The 18,915-nt window shown below is 42.8% G+C and overlaps 4 protein-coding genes across 6 annotated transcripts in view; 1 reads left to right on the top strand and 3 right to left on the bottom strand.

The window, feature by feature from the left end:
- Nucleotides 1-2,407, bottom strand: part of gtpbp6 (GTP binding protein 6 (putative)) — a 3,446-nt gene extending 1,039 nt beyond the window's left edge. Inside the window, exons 1-8 of the mRNA XM_035653462.1 lie at nt 1,812-2,407; nt 1,595-1,732; nt 1,439-1,509; nt 1,229-1,359; nt 1,049-1,119; nt 795-953; nt 494-702; nt 230-378 (exon numbers count right to left, since the gene is read on the bottom strand). Of these exons, the coding sequence (XP_035509355.1) occupies nt 230-378; nt 494-702; nt 795-953; nt 1,049-1,119; nt 1,229-1,359; nt 1,439-1,509; nt 1,595-1,732; nt 1,812-2,193 (1,310 nt within the window). The 5' untranslated portion in view covers nt 2,194-2,407. The remainder of the gene's footprint in view (nt 1-229; nt 379-493; nt 703-794; nt 954-1,048; nt 1,120-1,228; nt 1,360-1,438; nt 1,510-1,594; nt 1,733-1,811) is intronic.
- Nucleotides 2,408-2,572: 165 nt separating this feature from the next.
- On the top strand, nt 2,573-5,296 carry LOC118321908 (ICOS ligand-like). Its single transcript, XM_035653463.1, has 5 exons — nt 2,573-3,671; nt 3,764-4,087; nt 4,165-4,449; nt 4,523-4,693; nt 5,064-5,296. The coding sequence occupies exons 1-5, from the start codon at nt 3,524-3,526 to the stop codon at nt 5,129-5,131; spliced, it is 996 nt and encodes a 331-aa protein (XP_035509356.1). The 5' UTR covers nt 2,573-3,523; the 3' UTR covers nt 5,132-5,296.
- A 19-nt stretch (nt 5,297-5,315) lies between these two features.
- nit2 (nitrilase family, member 2) lies at nt 5,316-9,897 on the bottom strand. Its single transcript, XM_035653466.1, is given in 11 exon segments — nt 5,316-5,941; nt 6,161-6,216; nt 6,910-7,008; nt 7,364-7,442; nt 7,532-7,606; nt 7,690-7,783; nt 7,889-7,977; nt 9,247-9,367; nt 9,625-9,680; nt 9,683-9,742; nt 9,870-9,897. Coding segments are annotated over 11 exon segments (858 nt in total). The 3' UTR covers nt 5,316-5,840.
- Nucleotides 9,898-10,754: 857 nt separating this feature from the next.
- The window catches only part of tbc1d23 (TBC1 domain family, member 23), a 10,293-nt gene continuing 2,132 nt past the window's right edge, over nt 10,755-18,915 (bottom strand). For 2 of the 3 annotated variants that reach the window (XM_035653759.1, XM_035653761.1), the window contains exons 3-19: nt 18,454-18,559; nt 17,556-17,760; nt 17,335-17,458; nt 17,119-17,243; nt 16,978-17,024; nt 16,792-16,895; nt 16,501-16,623; nt 16,275-16,367; nt 16,019-16,189; nt 15,865-15,907; nt 15,581-15,687; nt 15,286-15,428; nt 14,813-14,857; nt 13,974-14,062; nt 13,729-13,864; nt 13,303-13,497; nt 10,755-12,750 (exon numbers count right to left, since the gene is read on the bottom strand). In XM_035653759.1, the coding sequence (XP_035509652.1) occupies nt 12,666-12,750; nt 13,303-13,497; nt 13,729-13,864; nt 13,974-14,062; nt 14,813-14,857; nt 15,286-15,428; nt 15,581-15,687; nt 15,865-15,907; nt 16,019-16,189; nt 16,275-16,367; nt 16,501-16,623; nt 16,792-16,895; nt 16,978-17,024; nt 17,119-17,243; nt 17,335-17,458; nt 17,556-17,760; nt 18,454-18,559 (1,941 nt within the window). In that variant the 3' untranslated portion in view covers nt 10,755-12,665. The remainder of the gene's footprint in view (nt 12,751-13,302; nt 13,498-13,728; nt 13,865-13,973; nt 14,063-14,812; nt 14,858-15,285; nt 15,429-15,580; nt 15,688-15,864; nt 15,908-16,018; nt 16,190-16,274; nt 16,368-16,500; nt 16,624-16,791; nt 16,896-16,977; nt 17,025-17,118; nt 17,244-17,334; nt 17,459-17,555; nt 17,761-18,453; nt 18,560-18,915) is intronic. The other variant, XM_035653760.1, reaches the window with a different exon arrangement.

The raw sequence follows: 18,915 nt of genomic DNA, 5'->3' as shown, positions 1-18,915 counted from the left end.
GAAAGGACAAACCAAACACTGTAGTTGGGGCCTTTGATGTTTTTTGCGAGTTTCATGGCTACCATAGTTTCTCCTACGCACTTGGAAGGCTAGTGGTATTCATTTGCTTGCAATCTGCTTGCAATCTGCAACTTCACCACTACATCCCGTTAAATCCTACACACTGGTTCTTTAAGCATTATCTTGGTCTTATTTTTTATTGTGTCCAACATGGAATTTTTGCTCTTACTTGTCAATGAGGTCAATTTTATTGTGGACCTCTATCATGGAGCTCATCAGCCTGTCAGGGACTTGCAGGTTCTTGAGGACATTCAGTACGTTCACCTTCTGATTCACCGTCTCTGGATGACTGATGTCTCGGACGTGAACCAGCAGATCCTGAAGGTGCGAGAAAAAACTCTACTCAGTCACGCTGAAACTTTGGATATGAAAGCCAAACAGCCTACGTTACTGTACATCACAAACACCCTTGATGTGAGCATCAGGTACATACTGAGTATTTAATGTCTTCCAAGGTGGCAGAGAAGGAGTCGATGAGCTGGTGGGGCAGCTGGGAGAGGAAGCCGATGGTGTCCACGTACAGAACAGTCATGTGACTGGGCAACTGGCCGGCATGGACGGTGACATCCAGGGTGGCGAACAGCTGGTTTCTGGGTTGAAGACCGCTGTCACCTGTCAGTGCTTTGATCAGGGTCGTTTTTCCTAAGACAATGCAAAGCAAACCAAGTGTGGTCAATGTCATCAATCAGAGCCCCAAAGTACTGCGATACCAAACCCATGATCCAGCTTCTCACCACAGTTTGTATATCCTAACACAGAGACGGTGGGGAACTCCTTGTGTTTGCGCTGAGCTCTCAGCAGGTGCCTCTTTTTCCGCAGTTTTTCCAGCGCTGAGCGAATCTTCATCTCCCGCTCCTTCAGCAGTCTCTGCTGGACCTCCAGCAGTGTCTCACCTGCAGGGACCAATGAGCAAGCTGAACCTCCTTTCTGACAGGCTCGGTTACTCTCACATGCAGACGTGTTATCGCTCAGGTGTCGGGGGTGTTACCTGAACCTCCGATGTATCTCGATCCTCCTCCCTGCTGGTCCAAGTTTGCGATTTCATTTTTCAGACGAGATCTGTGACCATCCAGGGGAAACGTTTTCAAATCCAAATGGGTGATAGCAAAAACATAATTTAGATCAAATCTGAAAAAAAAAACGATGGGATATTTGGGGGCAAAGTTACCTTAACAAGGGGATCTCTGCCAGAGAGATCTGTAACTTGGCCTCTTTAGTCCTGGCGTTGCAGCGGAAGATGTGGAGGACCACTGAGTATCTGTCAAACACTTTAACCCCCCAGGCTTCCTCCAGCTCCCTCTGAATGGATTAAAAAATGGCCGTCAGTGCACAACACCTTTCTGAAAGCAGCCATAAAGCGGTGTTCAGATACGCTCACCTCAGACAAAGGAGACAGACGCTCAACATTCACAAACACAGCAGTGATTCCTGCTGTTTGTCGGATTTTCTCTGGAGAAGGGAAAAAGCACAGGAGGATCACTGTAGGACCCACTCACTGACCCAGACTCACAGGTGGACACTACCTGGATATTACCTGTAAGGGACTGGAAGTTGCCTTTGCCGAATATCCTCTTCTTCTCTGGGGTCTTGGTGGAGAGGATGATCTTGTCCACCACTCTCCAGTTGTCTAAAGTGTTCACAAGCCCCACAGCCTCGGCCATCATGAGCTCAGCTGCGAGGAGAGAGCAGTAAAGTGAGTGAGACAAATCCCCCAGCATGCTCCACACACTCTTCATCTGAACGCTTGTTACCGGTGGTCAGGTACTGCTTCCTGCTTCCCCACTTCACATCAGGGTGAACGATGAACACCCTGTGCTGACCCTCTCCGATGCCTGCTTGCTGCTCAAACAGCTCCTCCACCTCGCTGTCATCAATGAACTCTTCACCATCCTCCTCCTCCTCCTCCTCGGTAAATCCTGTGCGGCGACCACTGCCAAACTCATCCGTGTCCCTCAGCCTGCAGGCAGAGAGTGCAAACGTCCTCACCTGCAGGGGGGAGGCGGCTCTCCCAGCAGCTGCATGGTGGGGGGCTGTGAGGAGGGGTCTGCGGGGGGCTGCTGCTCGCTGGCAGCTCTGAGTGCAGGCCCCCAACCACCGATGAATCCCCCTCACTGCTGCTGCTGATGCTGCCATCGGGGCTGCAGTGAGATTCAGACAGTATAAAGTGTAAAGAGAGCCACCAGGTCACACATGAGCCCTCTTCTTGCTCACTGAAGGCTCACAAACTGCATACTGCCACCTGCTGTAGCAAGGAGTGCTGTTCATATACGGTCTAAGTTATCTTCTAACTTAATACATTACAGTGAGGATGAGATATGTATGCGGACAGCGTGTTATCCTGTCTGACACTGTTGTGTCGGACATGTTTTAGTGACATTAGTCCAGAGTGTTGTCTTCCAGGCAGCGTTTACTGACCGGTTGTGTACTAAACCACAGCTTGTTTGTACCAAATGAACGTTTTGAGTTACCCGTAGTTAAATGTGTCGATTAGACATTCATTAAGGGTTGTGTTTGTTGTGTTAATGCCACTGGAGAGAGACTTTGTACCCAGTGCGGGAGGAAAACTCCGCCTTGGAGACTAAACACAGGGAGCAAATCCCCCGGTACACTTGTCTTCTTATTTCCTGTTTACGTCACTTCCTTGGTCATTGAGCGCTCACGATTTTCTTAAAATTTTATTGAAAAATCAACAAGCGATAAATTAAAATAAATCAGCAGACGGAGCGTTTACATTTCCTTCAAATACAAAACAGTTTAAAGTTTTTTAACCCTCGTCTCACACGTTCAGTCTGCCCCCTGCTGGACTACAGAGTCACTGCACCTTTCAAGTTCACTAATGTTTTAACCATTGACAGTATATATATTTTAACTTGGGTCACTTTTAAAATAAAATGTTTCGTTGACGCTTAGCTTTATTCTCGTTTCCTCGTTTAAACTTTGAGAGACTCTGAGAGAATTATGTTCTCATGCTTTTGGTCCATTTGATTTCAGATTATTCTGGAGGTGACGTTTCATTTAAATTTTATTTTAGCTTCACTAAATGTCTTATCTCTGAACAAGTGAAGTATTTGAACGAAGTCCGCTGTGCTGCCCTACACTTTTTTTTTTATTGGTGTCTATGTTGCCTACATCACAGCCTGTGGGTGTGTGACCTGAAAAGAAGTCAAACAGGTTGGACCAATCTCCATAATATGGCTCCCAACAGGATATATGCTGATCTACACTGAGGGGCTGAGTTCATTTAACTTATTTATGCGTAGGGATCTATATATTCGGCGGCACCACTTGTTATTTAAATCAAGAGAAAGACAAGAGAGAGAGAGATAAAGCAGGTACGGCACAACAAGTCGCAACATGACTGACAATGAATTCCTTAAGCGTGAATAGTGCGAATGACTTGGGGTTGTTAAAGGGAACGAGCTGAAGATATGGAGTCAAAGTTAGACAGGCATATAACTCAGTAATGTCTTGGTTTTCCACTTTAAAGAAGATTATATTTTCGGATAGTTGTTGCGTCTTGTGTGCGCAAACGTGCCCGCAGCGGGCGATGCCGGTGCCACTGTGGCGCACAGGACTGCTGCTCTGCTGCCTCGGTTTCTGCGCCAGCCTGGGTAAGAAGACTGTGTCTGGTAATGCATGTTAGAGATTACTACACTGAAACTCACTGCTGATTTAACTTTATCTTTCACTTCTTTCTCTACAGAGGAAGAGTGCGTCTTTGGCATAGTGGGGCAGCCAGTCTCCCTGCCCTGCTTGTACCCTAAATTATTAACCTTTGTTAATTTTTCCATTGAGTGGAGGAGAGATGATGAAGTGGTGCTCAGATCAGTGTGGAAAGAGAATTCAAATGTGGAAGAACTGAGCATCAACAGCGCCACAATCTCAGCTGATGCTGCACGGACTGGAAACTTCTCTCTGGAGCTGCCCATAGTTTATCCTAAAAAGCACTACATGAGTTACAGTCTGTTCATCATTTCAGAGGAGAATCAAAGTGCTGCGCTGTGCACCGTGTGCCTCAGGATTGCAGGTCAGTGTCAGACACACAGGAAGTACTCAGAGGAATATGTAAAGGAACTAACTCCTGTTTTTCATGACTGTTTGCAGCCAGTTTCAGTTCCCCACTGCTGCTGAGGGAAGAAGCAGCGCAGGGAGAGGAGACGGCCTTCCTCTGTCACTCTAGTGGTGGTTTTCCCGAACCTGCAGTTCACTGGCACATCAACCACACCAATGAGCCCCCTGAAGGCTCAGTGAGGACCCTAGCAGCTTCACTCCCAGACTCCCATCTGTACAACATCACAAGCCACCTGAAGGTCAACATTTCCAAAGACTCCATCGTGTCGTGCACCATAGAGAACCTGTCCATGAACGAAACCTTGACATCCACAAGCTGTGAGTGATCTGCTCATTCAGTCATTTAAACACGCCACTTGCTCACTAATCTCTGGTTCTTGTCTGTGTGAAGATGGAGTTGGGGTCAGCCCGGTGGTGAGTCGAGCATCGGAGGCCTTATGGATCTTCAGCACGGCTCTGTGCGCAGTGGTTGGGGTCATGGTGCTGGCAGGAGTCGCCTACCAGATTCACCTGGACAGGATGAGTAAGAGGAAGAAGCGTGAACACCAACAGGCTGACAGAGGTAGGTACCTGCTGCTGGTGACACATCATCACTCGGGCTGTGGGTTGAAACATTGAAATTAGACACAAAATACTTCATAGAATCTACTTTTACAACATAAAATTACACCTATCAAGCTGCTGCAGCCGCCACTGTTTCTGTCAGTACAGAGGGGCTGCAACAGGCCAATCAGTTCTTTTATTCAGTGTCAGTATGGAAACACACTCACTTATGGAGAAATGGAACATTTGGTGAAGACAATGTGAAAGAAATGTTTCTTAAAAATACAGTTATGTTAATTTGGAGCAAGTGCTTATGTGTGTTGTGCTTTTATGACCACTGGAGACCTCATCAACCGTTCAACCTTATTGAAATTGTTTGCTGTCATCAGGATACAAAAGGCGAAATCTGTGCAATGAGGAGACCGAGGCGATAAAGCCGAAGGAGACGGATGTGTAAAAGAGAGGACAAATCCTCACTTTTCTTCTGTTGACGTGATGCAACAGTGCACTGATTTGTAAATATGTTTGTTGTGACCACTTAATATTCAGTAGAAGTGAAATTACTGTAAGTTAACAAAGCATCTCACCACTTCACATTCCTCTGTTTGCTGTTGTTTTAAGCTTTAATAAAGATGCTCAAATTCATTCATGGCGCTGTTTTATTTCAATTTTTTACAGATCTGTTAGTGTTTTTCCATCATGATGAAAATATGACAATGAAGAACTGTATATTTTTTACATTTGAAATGTCCGGAGCCACAATCAAAACAATCTTTCATAAGGCAAAAAACAAGAAAAAAAAACATTTCATCATGAAACTCCAAATGTTCCAATAATATGAAACTGATGATGATCAGAGAGGCTCTAAGCAGCAAATGTTTATTTTTAATTGATGAATAAGGTAAACAATTAACAGCTTATCAAATTTGTCATCCATTTTCTATTGATCAACAACTCATTTTACAGTTACAGTGTCTTAAGAACGTTATGGAGCCCAAAACATGTTGGCACCAGTGAATTACTGAGCATCCAAACTGCACCGCTCGTTTCCACAATTGAGACGATTAAGTCTTGTGCTTCAGGGAGAAGAAGACTCTGTTGCAGCAGAGATCCGTTGCATAGTTTGTGCCGGTACCTTCGTACCTTCTCTCTAAAGGTCGCAGCGTTCAGCTCGATCCTTCCTGCGCAGATGTCACCGTGTAGATGTCATCACGGCGCTGAGCTGTGATTGGGATCTGCTGACGGATGTCGGCTAAATACTGCAGGTCTGGGAACAGAGGTCACAGAGAGGATACAGAGAGGTTTAGTGCAGACTCGAGAAACAACGACATCCATACAAACCCCACTACCCTTCAGATTAATTTTGAATCCTCTGGATAAAAGCGCTAAGATGCTCATTTCAACTATTTTTCTCACAATCTGATCAAAGAATTCAGTCCTGTAGTTAAAATTCTTTAAATCAATACTGTCAAACTGCTCGTCTCACCGATATCAGCATAAATCACGGCCTCCTCTGGTCCAGCCTTTGAGATAACTTCTCCCCTGCAACAACAGATTACAACAAGTCTGCTAAATGTACCACCTACAGACAGGCAGCAGATACGACAGATACAATATGACACCAACATCCAAGGAGAAACACAGCTCATCATCAAGTACATTTACTACTGAGCCACTTGTAGTTGTGAGGTTCTTGTATTTTACTCGAGTAGTTCCATTTTGGCCTGGAATCAATGAATGAGGTGACAGAAACACCACCACTTTTGTCCACAGGTGCAGCCAGAACACAAAATAAAAGTTCCTTGTAGCTGCTTTAAATTTGTTTATAAGATTATTTTCAAAAGTAAAGGTAAACTTCGGTAACCACGAGCTGTCAGTAAAATTTGGTGAAAGTTATATTGGGGATCTGATTCAGATCTGATTTTAAGGTAAGATACATCTGTGCTTTAAGTTAAGTGACACTTTGAATCTTCCTTCAAGTGTCAAATTATACTTGCAATGGAGTATTGTTCCCACGTTAAAAGATCAGTACACTTTTTCTTCATCTTTCCCTTCAAAGACAGACTCTCACATGCTTTTGCATTGCCTACTGACACACTGTATTTGTGTGTTTCTTTCATCCACCTACAGCTCCCTCGATACCGCTGCGTCTGGCACTAACTCACTGCACACTGAACAGTCACACACAGTATGAGCTGGTCAGAGGATACAACAGGCAACATGTTCTTACTGTACCATGGGTTAACAACAGTGCTGTGACCCCAGGCGACATATGAAGCAGTTTCATCTCTGGCAGGAGACGCTGTGGCCACATACACTTGGTTATCAAGCGCCCTGCGAAAGAAGACAATAAAAGACATAACAATTCATCATTATTACACTATTGCACAAAGAAGAACACTTTCTTTGGTGTTGCGTCTGTGATGCAATAATTGTCTGTTCTTTTTCAAGGTACTTCCTGTTGGAAAGAATTATCTCTCTCATTTGCAAGCGTTTTATTATGCTTGGATGTACTTCCTCCTTTCTGTTCCTCTTCCTCCACAGATTTTATTACATCCCCTCATGTTATCTTTTTATATGGAGCAGGATGTATTCATGCATGCAGGTTGGAATATTGTGTTGTCTCATGAGTGACGTAAATCAACTCCAAGTAAGTCCTAATAAGTATTTTTGGGACTCTCAGTCTGACCTCCCCCTCTGAAGGAGCTCCCAGTGGGCTGGACCAGTGGTCATGTTGAAGGCTCCAGGGTAGACCAGCAGCTGACAGCCTGAGGACAAAAAGCACAACCAGATCAACTGTCCTGCACACTATTTAAAATCAGTAGATGCCATGTGAACAGTCTCATCAGCCGCTTACCTTTCCTGCTATAGAGCTGCGCGAGCTCTGCAAACCTCATGTCGTAGCAGATCCCCACGCCCACTTTACAGAACGCTGTGGGAGAAATTACAGAGAGGACACGTTAAAATGATGCTCAGCCAGCTGCAGGAAAGAAGAGAGGAGTCGGCGTGACGTACGTGTTTCGAACATTGACAAACTGTTGCCTGGGCTCAGCGTCTCAGACTCCTGGAAGCGGATTTTCCCTGGAACGTCGATGTCAAAGAGGTGAATCTTAAAAGATGAAGAGAAACACATTGAGGGGGTGAACGTCCTGCCAAAATCTCTATGAGGTCATTAAGTAGTTTAAATAAGTTACTGAAGTTGACGCTCACATACCTTTCTGTGTTTCAGAAGCAGCTCTCCGTCAGGCCCAAACACTGTGCAGCTGTTATACAACTTCCCACCGTCCTCTTCAGGGATGGATCCTGGTGAACAAGAAGTTATATGACTTAATGTTGATTTTTTACATCATTCCTCGACTTTCATCAACCCCCAAAAACCCCCTAGGTGAATCTAACCAGCTGACAGGTAAGAACCAAGTGGCAACAAGCCTTTAAAGTCCAGTACTCTCGTCTGTCCTGCACGTGACTCCTTCTGTGTGTGTTATTCCAAACTGGGGATGAAGTTTGGCTTAAACAGTGCTAGTAGTGCTAGTTTGCTTCACTACTATAACAATCAGTATGTTTGATGTATTAAATCAGGTGCAATAAACCAGGTAGGGCAGAGTTCCTGATTGGATATTTGTGCACCATCAAGTTATTCTGTGATGAGGTTAAATGGAAATGATCTACTTTCTTGTTGTGTCCAATTCTCCACAATTAGCCTCAGCTACCAATATTCCTGATTTCCCACACTCCCACAGAGAGAACTTTTTGACATGTCATAACAGGAAAATCACAGGTGTAATTAATAACAGCTCATGAACCAGACACTGTTCTGAGATCTTTAATTTTATAAGTTACGCCTGTGCTTTTCCTGCTAAATGTCTTTAAAAAGGCCTATTATTGGTTATATGTTCTAAAAGCACTTGATAAAGCCCAAATGTGGATTCATTTAATCAAATATTTAACACTGTGGTTCACATGCAGTGATATCATCATTAATTTAGTTCAACTGCTGTTCAAACTTTAAACGTATCTAATGCATTACATGGAGGGAGGAATACTGATATGCCAGTAGCTACTGTCACTGTTTTAAAGCTGTTACTGTGGCACTAAAAACACAATATTTAATGTGGCTTAACTGAAATTATTTATTAACTCTGCTGTTGGTGGAAAAGGCCTGTTAGCTTGTAACTCTGTAGCACCAATACCAAAACCTAATGCACACACTATATTCCACTGTAAATGGAGAAGAATATATTGCTGTAATGCATTTATACACAATATACACAATTTAAAATACATATACAAAAATAAATAAAAACAAGAGTAATAGTTTCAAAATTAGCACAGTTTTGATTCCACTCTCATTAACTTGAGAACACAAACTACAAGATAATGAAGTAGTCCCGGCTCCCGTACTTTGCTCTGGTCTTTAAGTCTAGTCTCACAATATAACACTGTATTGTAAATATATGCAGGAGCCTTCCAACTGTCAGTATCGACCTGATTATCATCAGACAAACACTCAAATGTACATTTACAGTGGAGGACAATACTTCCACTGGCCTATTGACCACAGAGGTTCCCTACCTCCAACTAGATACACCTTGTTCTCCTTGGCAGCCTCTGACAGCACCTGAGTGGACTCTCCTGGGATCCTCTCAGCGTATGTAGAGAAGAAGCCGGTTCCATATGGAGAATTGAAGCATTCCTGTATTAATGACAGAGCCTCACTTTAAAGCAGCAGCAAAGTGAGTGGTGACTTTAATACTGGACACAGAATATAACAACCATATTCTGGCCTATGGCAGCCAACATTATTAACACTTCAAACATTTGGTCTCCTTAATAAAGTGACCCTGCAAGGACCTTCAAAATAAAAAGTTAGATATTTGATAGGACCATATCCCAGCAGGCTGTACAAGCAGCGTGACCCCCCCCCCCATCAGAGACCCTCCTCCTCCTCACGGCAGCCAGCACCACCTTGCTGCCTTGTCCCGCAGCCTCCTTCACCAGTCTGCGGCTCTGCTCAGGTTGTCCGCCTTGACGCTGGACACCTGCAGCTGGACCACAGCCAGACGGAACTCTGAGGAGCATTGTATTATTGTATTATTACTGTATACCTGTGCAGAGGAGGGGGTTATTAAACTATAATTATTGATAATTGGATGTGCACATTCGTTTAGTACATAAACAGAGAACTTTGTACTTACTGGACATTGCTTTTGTCAAAGTAGACATGTATGCAGAGTAGTGCTGTTTGGTTTCACAGAGCACACAGACAGGGCATGTGATTCCGGGTGGCTATTTGGATTTCAAAATAAGAGCCTATAGTTAGTGTGTAGTCCTGGCACGGTTTTACGACCAACACAACACAGCGATACAAAACGGTGATGATGAACGCCTGCAGATGAATATTGATTGTTCTTGTAAGTTAAAGTCACTCTAGGACCGTTGACAGTATATTATTACTACGGCTACGACACATACGGTAGTTTATGTAAAGTTTAACACTTTTATTGTGAAGTTTGAGGCGAAGTTACGTCAACAGGGGGGCGGGGTTTCTACCGCCAATCCAGGTTCACTTCTTATTGGTTAATCAGCAACAAGTATTATCTTAATTAAAACATAACAGCTGATATTCACAGGGGTTAGTCAGTACTAACAGGTCCTAACTGTAAATATATATTATATTATAATGTTTGGACCTTTATTTAATCCTAATGCATTAAACTGAAGACAAGAGGGACAGACCAGACATTATATTGTTACTGGCTGTTTTGCTTCTTGCAGGGATTAATTGTTTGTTTGTTTGTGTTCAACAAGTTCCCATTTAGGAAAAAAGCAGGTAAACAACAGAAAGCCTGATATTCCTGTTCCACTATGACTAGTTTACAATAGTCTTAAATAAGACACCAGTGTAAAGCTTTTCTTTGTTTTAGTATCTGCACACAAGACAGCAACTGCTTTGCAAATAGCAGCTTTCCAACATAGGGAACATTTGCCCGTGCTCTGTGAAAGGTCTAACCATTATTATAACCATCATTTGAATGTAGGTGTGTCAAATAACAATGTATGAATGACTGTACTTCCACAGGTGCAGTCGAATAATCTCCATTTATTAAAAACAGAAACGCTTAGAAAATAATAGCAGTACAGTAAGGTGCAAATTACACTTGAGACATGTTGCATTTCGACTAGTGGTGACATCCTTTGTCAGTGATGTTACAGAGTAATGTAAAGACTCCTGATCAAGGATGTTTCAGTCAATACTGAAGAATATCACAAAATTACAAGACAATGCATGGATTACACAGGAATGCTATGAACGACTGGAGTGAAGAAAGACCAGATTTATGAGTCTTTAATTCAAGTTTTGGTTTTTGTTGCCCGTATTTTAAATGTGCCATATGTTTTAGGCTGACCTCTCCCCTCTTTAAGTTTCGTATGATGAACGGGACAAACCCTCTCTGGACAGAGGTTTCAACTGGAGCTGTTAGGAAGGTGATGCATCACTTCAGAGGCTTTGACACTCAAAACCAAGGCTGCCTAGCTAGACTGCAATGCAAATGAATAGTAAGGGAGAAAAAAAGCGAGGAAAAGTCGGAAACAGATTTTTAAGATTAGAGGAGAAGCAGCAATGTACTGTGATATGTTGCCACTGCTGGTGCCAATATCACACATCACAGGCATGAGGCCGAAGGCAACAGTGGCAAGCAAACTGAAACTGCTTAGTTTCCACTAATACAATGGACAAAGACAGACTGATCTGAAAACATAGATATAATATAATAACTTTCCTTTTTACAAATCATCTTTTCATTTCTTTCAAAGCTCTGCCTAAAAGTGCAAAGCACAGTCCTAGTTACAGCAATCGTTTCTTTCTGAATATGTCAAAGTTAGGATGTTCAATTACAGCAACAGCCTTCCAGATGCTAACATAATGGATTTATATCACCTGGACATTTTTATTAAGTTCACTGGGGGAAATCATTCAAATACTGAATGTGAATACAAGGGAAAAATACTGAGGTGCTCAGGCTCTTAATGACTACAATCACCAAACCTGCTGTTGTAATATAATCCAGAGGGGCTGTGAACAATGCTTTCTGAGAGCTACAACACACTGCTATGAGATGAGGTTAAATTCATTATTATATGTGAAAGCAGGGAATAAATTATCTCCCAGAAACTCTGTAAAAGACTTACTTCTTACTCTAGAAAGAAAGGGGAACTTCAAACCGTGTTAGCTGGTTAAGAAGCCAGCTAAAGTTTCACTGCATATTCTTATAGGATATGCTTTCAAAAGGACATTGCAAAGGTCTGTGCTGATATAGAGCAGTTTACACATTATATACACATCACATATTTATAAACATCCTCAAATAATTTCTATTTAAGGCTGCCTGCTTGGAAAATAAAAGTTATCAAAAACAGTTGTTGCGGTAGGAAACCTGCCTCATGTGCCAGCACTGTTTTTTCTTTTTGGGATGTGCGTCTCAATGTTGGAGCTAGCTAACAATGATCGTTAAATCTACTCTGAACGCACCTGAAAAGTAAACTAAGAGACATGACTGAGCTGCGGTACTGTCCACTGCAAAACAAATGGGCCTTGAGTTAAAGGAGTCGAGTAATGATCGGTCAGTACGCTACGTTAAGGCCAGAGGGAAGTTGTCAAAGTGGAATTGCATTGTAATGAGATCCCATGTTTTAACAATAATAATAAAAAAAAAAACATACAGTAAAACCAATATTGTTAAATTAGTGTAAGAGAATGGTTGGATGACTGCGGAGCACCTAAGTATTTCATCACACACAGCCTGTCCCACAGGCCTGCAGTCAGTAGTGTGCCCTCATGTCCCAAACACAGACAACACAGGGCTTCACAGTCAACACTGCACTGGACCCGTCCAGGAAGGAGGACAGCCGAGGGAGAGCGGGAGACGGTTTCACTCCTGGCAGACAGAGACTCTTCTTACAGCTTGTGTCACGGCTGCCGTCGTCTCCCTTTACGAACTCTCAAGAGCATCTAGGACTTTCATGATCTGCTGTTTAATGACCTTGGTGGCGTCGCCTGCGTTGGGTATCAAATATCTGAGAGCGTGGAGGGAAAGAAAACAGAGGAAACCGCAGTGAAATTAACAAAAAACTACCAGCAAAAAGATATTCTCTGTTGAGCTTCTGTAAAGAGTTTCCATAAACATTAGTTTTTATTTCCTAAGATAACTAAATGTGGGTCTAATTAAGCCTGTTGCCCTTTCTAAAATGTCCTTTTAGAGAGCCAGACTAACCATTTCCCCCTCCTTCCAGTCTTTATGCTGAGCTAAGCTATTTACCTGCTGTCTTACCCTACTTTATATACTCGTTAATTTAAAGTGGTATATATCTAGATGAAAGATAGGCATGGTAATACCTAGTCAGATAGATAGTTATCATTTTAATTATAATATATATATAAGAAGCAAGAACAAGCAGCTAAATAGTGTCTTTTATTTAAGAACATGCTGTAATGTTGGCAAACTGTGTGCCACTAATATGTCTGTGACAGAAACCTTAAACAACCTCAAAATGACACCGCTTGCTGCACTGCTTTAAAATAACATGCAATTAGGGCCCTGTCTGATCATTAAGATTTTAAATTTAAACCTCTCAACTGCCGATATCTCCACTCCAGCTGAGTTGTTGCTGCCAAACTTGAACGTGATCAGTTCTGGGTGCTTCTTTTTGGATGTGATCTTCACCACAGAGTTCAGTGCTTGTCTGGACTGGATGTAGGCGAAGCCTTTCCTTGAGGCGATCTCCCTCAGGCAGTACATGTGAGTTGCTGTGATCAACAAGTGGCTGGAAAGCAACAGATTAACAGAGTCATTGTTAGGATTCATGGATTCCTGAATTATTGCAGAGCCTTCTGTTCACTCATGTTTAAGGAAGTGGAGATTAGTCACAGTTAAATGCAACTTCTTGCCCAATCCAAGCTTCCACGCCCATGACAGTCAGGGGAGATGTGTGTCAGGGTGTCATGTGAGCAATAGTTTAACTCACATTAATAAATTGATTCAGGCAGCGACTCACCTGGGGAACATGTGACCAGTTTCTTTAACCTCATTACATGGGATGTGATGCTTTATATCAGGTTTGTTTATCCAGGTCTGAATGTTGACAATCTCCTTCCTGTCATCGTCTGACATGGATGAGCTGTCGATCTCATCTGTCGGGGGCATTACATACAGGTTACCATTCAGTTTTTCAAAATAAAAGTTCTCACATTATTTAAATATTTTAAATATGTTCAGCCTTATTTTAAAGTGGGAATTCACCTGTATCATACTCCTCTTCATCACCAATACTGAAGACGGGCTTCACCCCTCGGTAAGGTTTGCCAACACGGTCACTGCTGCTCACGTGCCTACAAACGGAAAGCAACAGGTCAACTTAAAACGCCACATTAGCGCTGAATGAAGGACGTGAAGACACGTTAATGCCTGTGATGAAAAGTCACTTTAAATACACATAACAGCAAGGCTGCACACAAATAGAGATGGCATGAAGAGATCCAGGCTGCAGTAAAAAAATCTTAGCCCACTAAGGCCAGGTTATGCTGTTAAATATCAAGAAAGAGGTTAAAAGAGACATTTATACTCGAATATGATATTCAGGGCTATTTGCAGAAAATCATAGCGTTGCTTTTATCTTTCATAGAGGACTCATGTTTCTGCATAGCCCTGGTTATCATCTAAAAGAACAACAATGAAATGGAAAGACAGACTGTTAGGAGCATCTCCAAGCAAATAGCAGTGAAGCTGAGGTTCTCCCTAAAACACCTCGCTTATTCAGACCGGAAAGAGACGACGGCATCAGTGAGTTGTGGATGTAAAGATGGCTCGATGCTTCCTGAGAGGCCACAGCAGCTTCAGTGGTGCGAACTAAATAGCAGTGCCGAGTGTTGTTAGTGAAAGCATGAAAGACAGATCCTAAACATCTCGTACACAGCCTGCCTACACAACGTGTAGTGCTGTTACATGATACGTGAGATGTTGATACTAAAGCATGCGGTAATGTGACACAGGCTAACGCTCCTACAACCCAGGGGACCGGTGCGGTTCTACAGCCAGTGGACATGCTGGTGACAGACAGCTCGATGTCAGGGAGCTCTTACCGATCTGGAGTCACCTTCTCTGGCCAGGGCAGATTGAAAGATATTCTAGCATGGAATAAGGCACAAGGTAGGTGGTGAACTTAAAATGCAAAAAACTGCACAACTAGATGTCAGTTAGAGTCATCAAATGACCACAGTTCTCTGATCTGATAGTCCAGTTACTGTTTATGTGAATCCAGTGTGATATTTCATTTTTACAGGCTGATGACAATGTGTTCAATCAGGTGTATATATGTATTAAACCCAAATAACTAAGTAGCAGTAGCACCTACTAATGGAATTCTGGTATAATTTATTGTGACATTGGTTTTCTGGATCAAGTGCTTTATTCTTTTCTTTCTTTCATTAGTACTGTATTTGTGAGAGGAATCAAACTGTAAGATTTTAACTGGTAGAAATGAAGAGGCAGAGGGTGAGAGTGTGCTGTAGGGTTCCAGAGGGGAAGGTTTCTCAGCGAGGGATTTAGAGCTCACCTTTCTACAGGAGTGGAGGTATTCTCGATGAAGCTGATCATCTTCTCCTTTACGTTTACTGACTTGGACTTGAGAGCAAACGTCATTTTGTTGACCAAAGACTTGACGCCTTTGCTGTCTCCAGGGCTACTTAGTGAATCGCCCTGTATCAGAAAAAAAGACGGATAATCTTTTTAAAAGGAATAAAATGTGCTCAAAATCTAAAAACAAACTGGTAACATACAGTAATGCCTCTGTGACTTTCTTGAAGCCAGACTACTAATGTGTGCATCCTCAAATGTTTCTGGCCACTTACATCAGCGGAACTGAGGCTGCTGTGAGACCCTGACGTGCTGACGATCCAGTGGACGTACGAAGAGTCGAGACCCTCCACGTTCATGTCTACCAGATGCTTTTGGAGGGCTGAAATCACACAAATCTCAATGTGTTTTCACTTCTCACAAATATCCAAACTGCAAAAAATGTGTGACCAGGGGCCAGATATAAAAACAATGTACACATACAAACAGAAGAATTTGTGTACCTAATGCATAATTCAGACAATGTATACGTATGTTTTAGATCCAGTCACCTACTTACCCATGAAACCTCCTTTAGCGATGCTGACATATTCTTTGTTTTTCTGTAACAGAAAACCTCAATTAGCAACGGTGTCAGCAAAGATCGCTTACGTTGGGGAAATACAGATCATGTAGCAATTTGTGTTCCCTCCAGCTACCTTCTTGTCCCTCACCTGCAGAAAATGTGCCAGCACCATGTTCATGTACATGTCCTCTTCCTCCCTCCCACTGCCCATGAAGCACAGGTGCTCTCCGCTGGCAATGGAGCCAGACTCCAAAGACTGCTTCTGAGCCTCCAAGAGGGACTTCACAGAGAGAGCGAACTCCGAGGGGTTCTGGAGCATCTGTGGGAAGAAAGGAAAACACATTTGTAACTCCATGTACATGCATATACATTTTTAACACAGAATCAATATTGTGTACTCTCACCAGGTCAGAGTCCAGGTGGAAGGCTGTGGAGAGGTGCCCGGAGTTGTACTGCTCTGCAGGCCGACAATCCACCACAAAGAAACGTACCCCATCCTGAGAGTAAAATCCATCATTATCACATTAAACATTCTCTCCTTTTTCTTTCTACTCACATGGCTAACTCATAAAAGGTTGACCATGTAGTCCTTAGTTAAATTTAGTTGAAAGTAGTCTGAGTGTTACTGACCTGCTGCAGCTGGTTGGCCTGCAGGATTTCAGGGACAGACACGGGGAGACACAGTGCCTGACTCAGGTCGGTGTCCTCTTCTTTCAGAGCCACCAGGCTGCTACCGAACAGGTTCTGGTTCATCTTCCGGGGAAAAAGAAGCAAACACACGATAATAAGATTATTAGCTTAGAAACAACGTTGTCTCTTGTGCTTTTATCTCTTAGTTAGCTTTATCATCGTGGTTTTGTTTCTGCTCAGCAAGACTCCATATGTCTCAAACACACTGTTTATCTGTACAGAGTGCCTTACCTTTCTGAGTGACAAAGGGGTTTTGCTCTGGTAGTACTGGGCCAGAGAAAACAAATCTTCAATGTCCTCGGACTCCAGGAGAGAAGGAGACGCTTCCAGCATTTCTGTGACAAAGAAAGCCTCGTTTAAGTCCAGCATTTAACACGAAACAGACCTACTATTGAAATGACAGCAAGTCAAACTTACTGATGATCTCCTCTTTGCCGTTTCCTTCTTGTGTCAGGATGCTCTCTCTGAGGGAAAAGAAAACAAACACAGATCAAATATACATCTAGGGCTCCTTAGTGTGATCATGTTTCTGCACAACTTCCACTAGATGCTGCCTACTTGGCATTGACGAGGATGATGAGCATGAGGAAGAAGATGAGGAAGGGGTCAGCCTGCTGGAGGTAGAAGTCCCACAAGGCCTGGGTGACTTCAGGAAGGCAGTGGCTGGAAAACAGACTACCCATCTATGGAGGAAACAAACACAGATGTACTATATATCTGAAACACCGTGCAACAACATGTCAGAATGACTTGTGAAGAAAAAGAAATGCGTACCCAGTTGATGGCGTAGGAGTCAGGTGTGATCTTTTTGGTATCCAAGAAGGAGCAGAGCTCGGGCTCATGGTATTGCAGCAGTAGTCTGTACAGGTGGAAGGGTCGGCCTTTTGGCACACAGTCCCTGAAATGGACACACGTGACACCCGTTACAATTCAAGCCGCTATTTCCTATTATTTGTGAGTGGAATGGGAAGAGTGGTTAAAAACAGTTTGCTCACCTAGGGATGTATTTGTTCATGATAGCGTAGAAGCAGTTGTAGAGGTCGCTGCGGGGAAGCTGGAGCCCCAGTAGCGGCTTGAGCAGGTGTGGCCAGCTCAGCTCCGGGGTGAAGGAAATGTTGCGGGACTTGCAGTAGAAAGTGATGACCGACTCAACATCAGACACCATATCATACCTCTCTTCCTCTGATACTCCCAGCTGGTCTAAACGTGGGAACCAAAGGGAAAGTGTTAAAACTGTTTTTCTAGAGATGTCTTGTACAAATATGACCATCCACATTTAGCATTTAAAAACAAGAAAGCTTATCATTATGACAAGCCTTTAATAATTATTAAATAATACATGAAAAGAGCACTTTTTCTACATGCCTAGTTTTTCTAGGAAGCATTCTCATAAGAGGATTTCTATTTTGAGCTGCACCAGATCTCGCTGTCAGAAGAGCAGACAAAGTAATTTGTTCTTCTGAAATCCTGACAGTATTCTTTACATACTGGCAGACTGTGAGAACCAAAATTAACATGACATGTCCTGCTGCCTCCAGGTATATGCATCTGTGTGTGTGTGTGTGTGTGTGTGTCCTATTTGACAGTCTTTTGTATCTAAGTGTTTATAGTAAATGACATAAAGCAGATAATAGTTTTCACTCAGGATCAATCCCCTTCTAAACCTAACATCCTGGGAATATTAAGTCATTAATGATTGTACTCTCATTACTACTATATGCATGGACCTTGTTATATCTTATGGTTTGGTTAATTTGTGACTGTTAGGGAGATTCACATCCTCGACTTGCACAAACTAGTGGCTAAATTCATTCTGTTCATGTTTTGGCGCCGACTGTATAGTTTTGTTGTGACAACTCCAAAATTCAGGATTGTGTCAAAAACTTCACTCACCGATCAGCTGTTGACTGCGGTTGTGAATGAGGGTCTGTTCTGGTAAATCGAGGACGCCGTCCCACGGAGACAGGCTGTCTCCTTTCCCAGAGACATTTAGAGCGATCTGCCAACACAAAACAAGCAATCACTGCAAAACATGCAGATACTGAGTGATAAAGGGACATTTGACAGTCACATGGCAAAGACTGAGACTGATCTGCAATCAGTGACTCCACTGCTGCTCCTCCTCTAATGAACAACTAATCTACGGAGATGTAGCTAAATGGTTTGATTTATCAGCTTGTGGTACTACTTGTGAACTATACAGAGACAAAAACAGCAATCTCTGCAAGTAGTGTCTTTTTAATAAAATGAAATGTTGTTATTTAGATAATGATGATGATGATGATGAGAATGATTAAAAGCAATGCTGCACTACGGGTGGGACAACGCTTTAGATGTTGATGTACAAGAGGAATT

Source organism: Morone saxatilis, unplaced genomic scaffold, assembly GCF_004916995.1.
Source record: "Morone saxatilis isolate NCDOM2014 unplaced genomic scaffold, NCSU_SB_2.0 Contig12, whole genome shotgun sequence".
Taxonomy (NCBI): Eukaryota; Metazoa; Chordata; class Actinopteri; family Moronidae; genus Morone; species Morone saxatilis.
The sequence above is the reverse complement of the archived record's forward strand: the minus strand, read 5'-3'. Positions and strand labels throughout refer to the sequence as shown.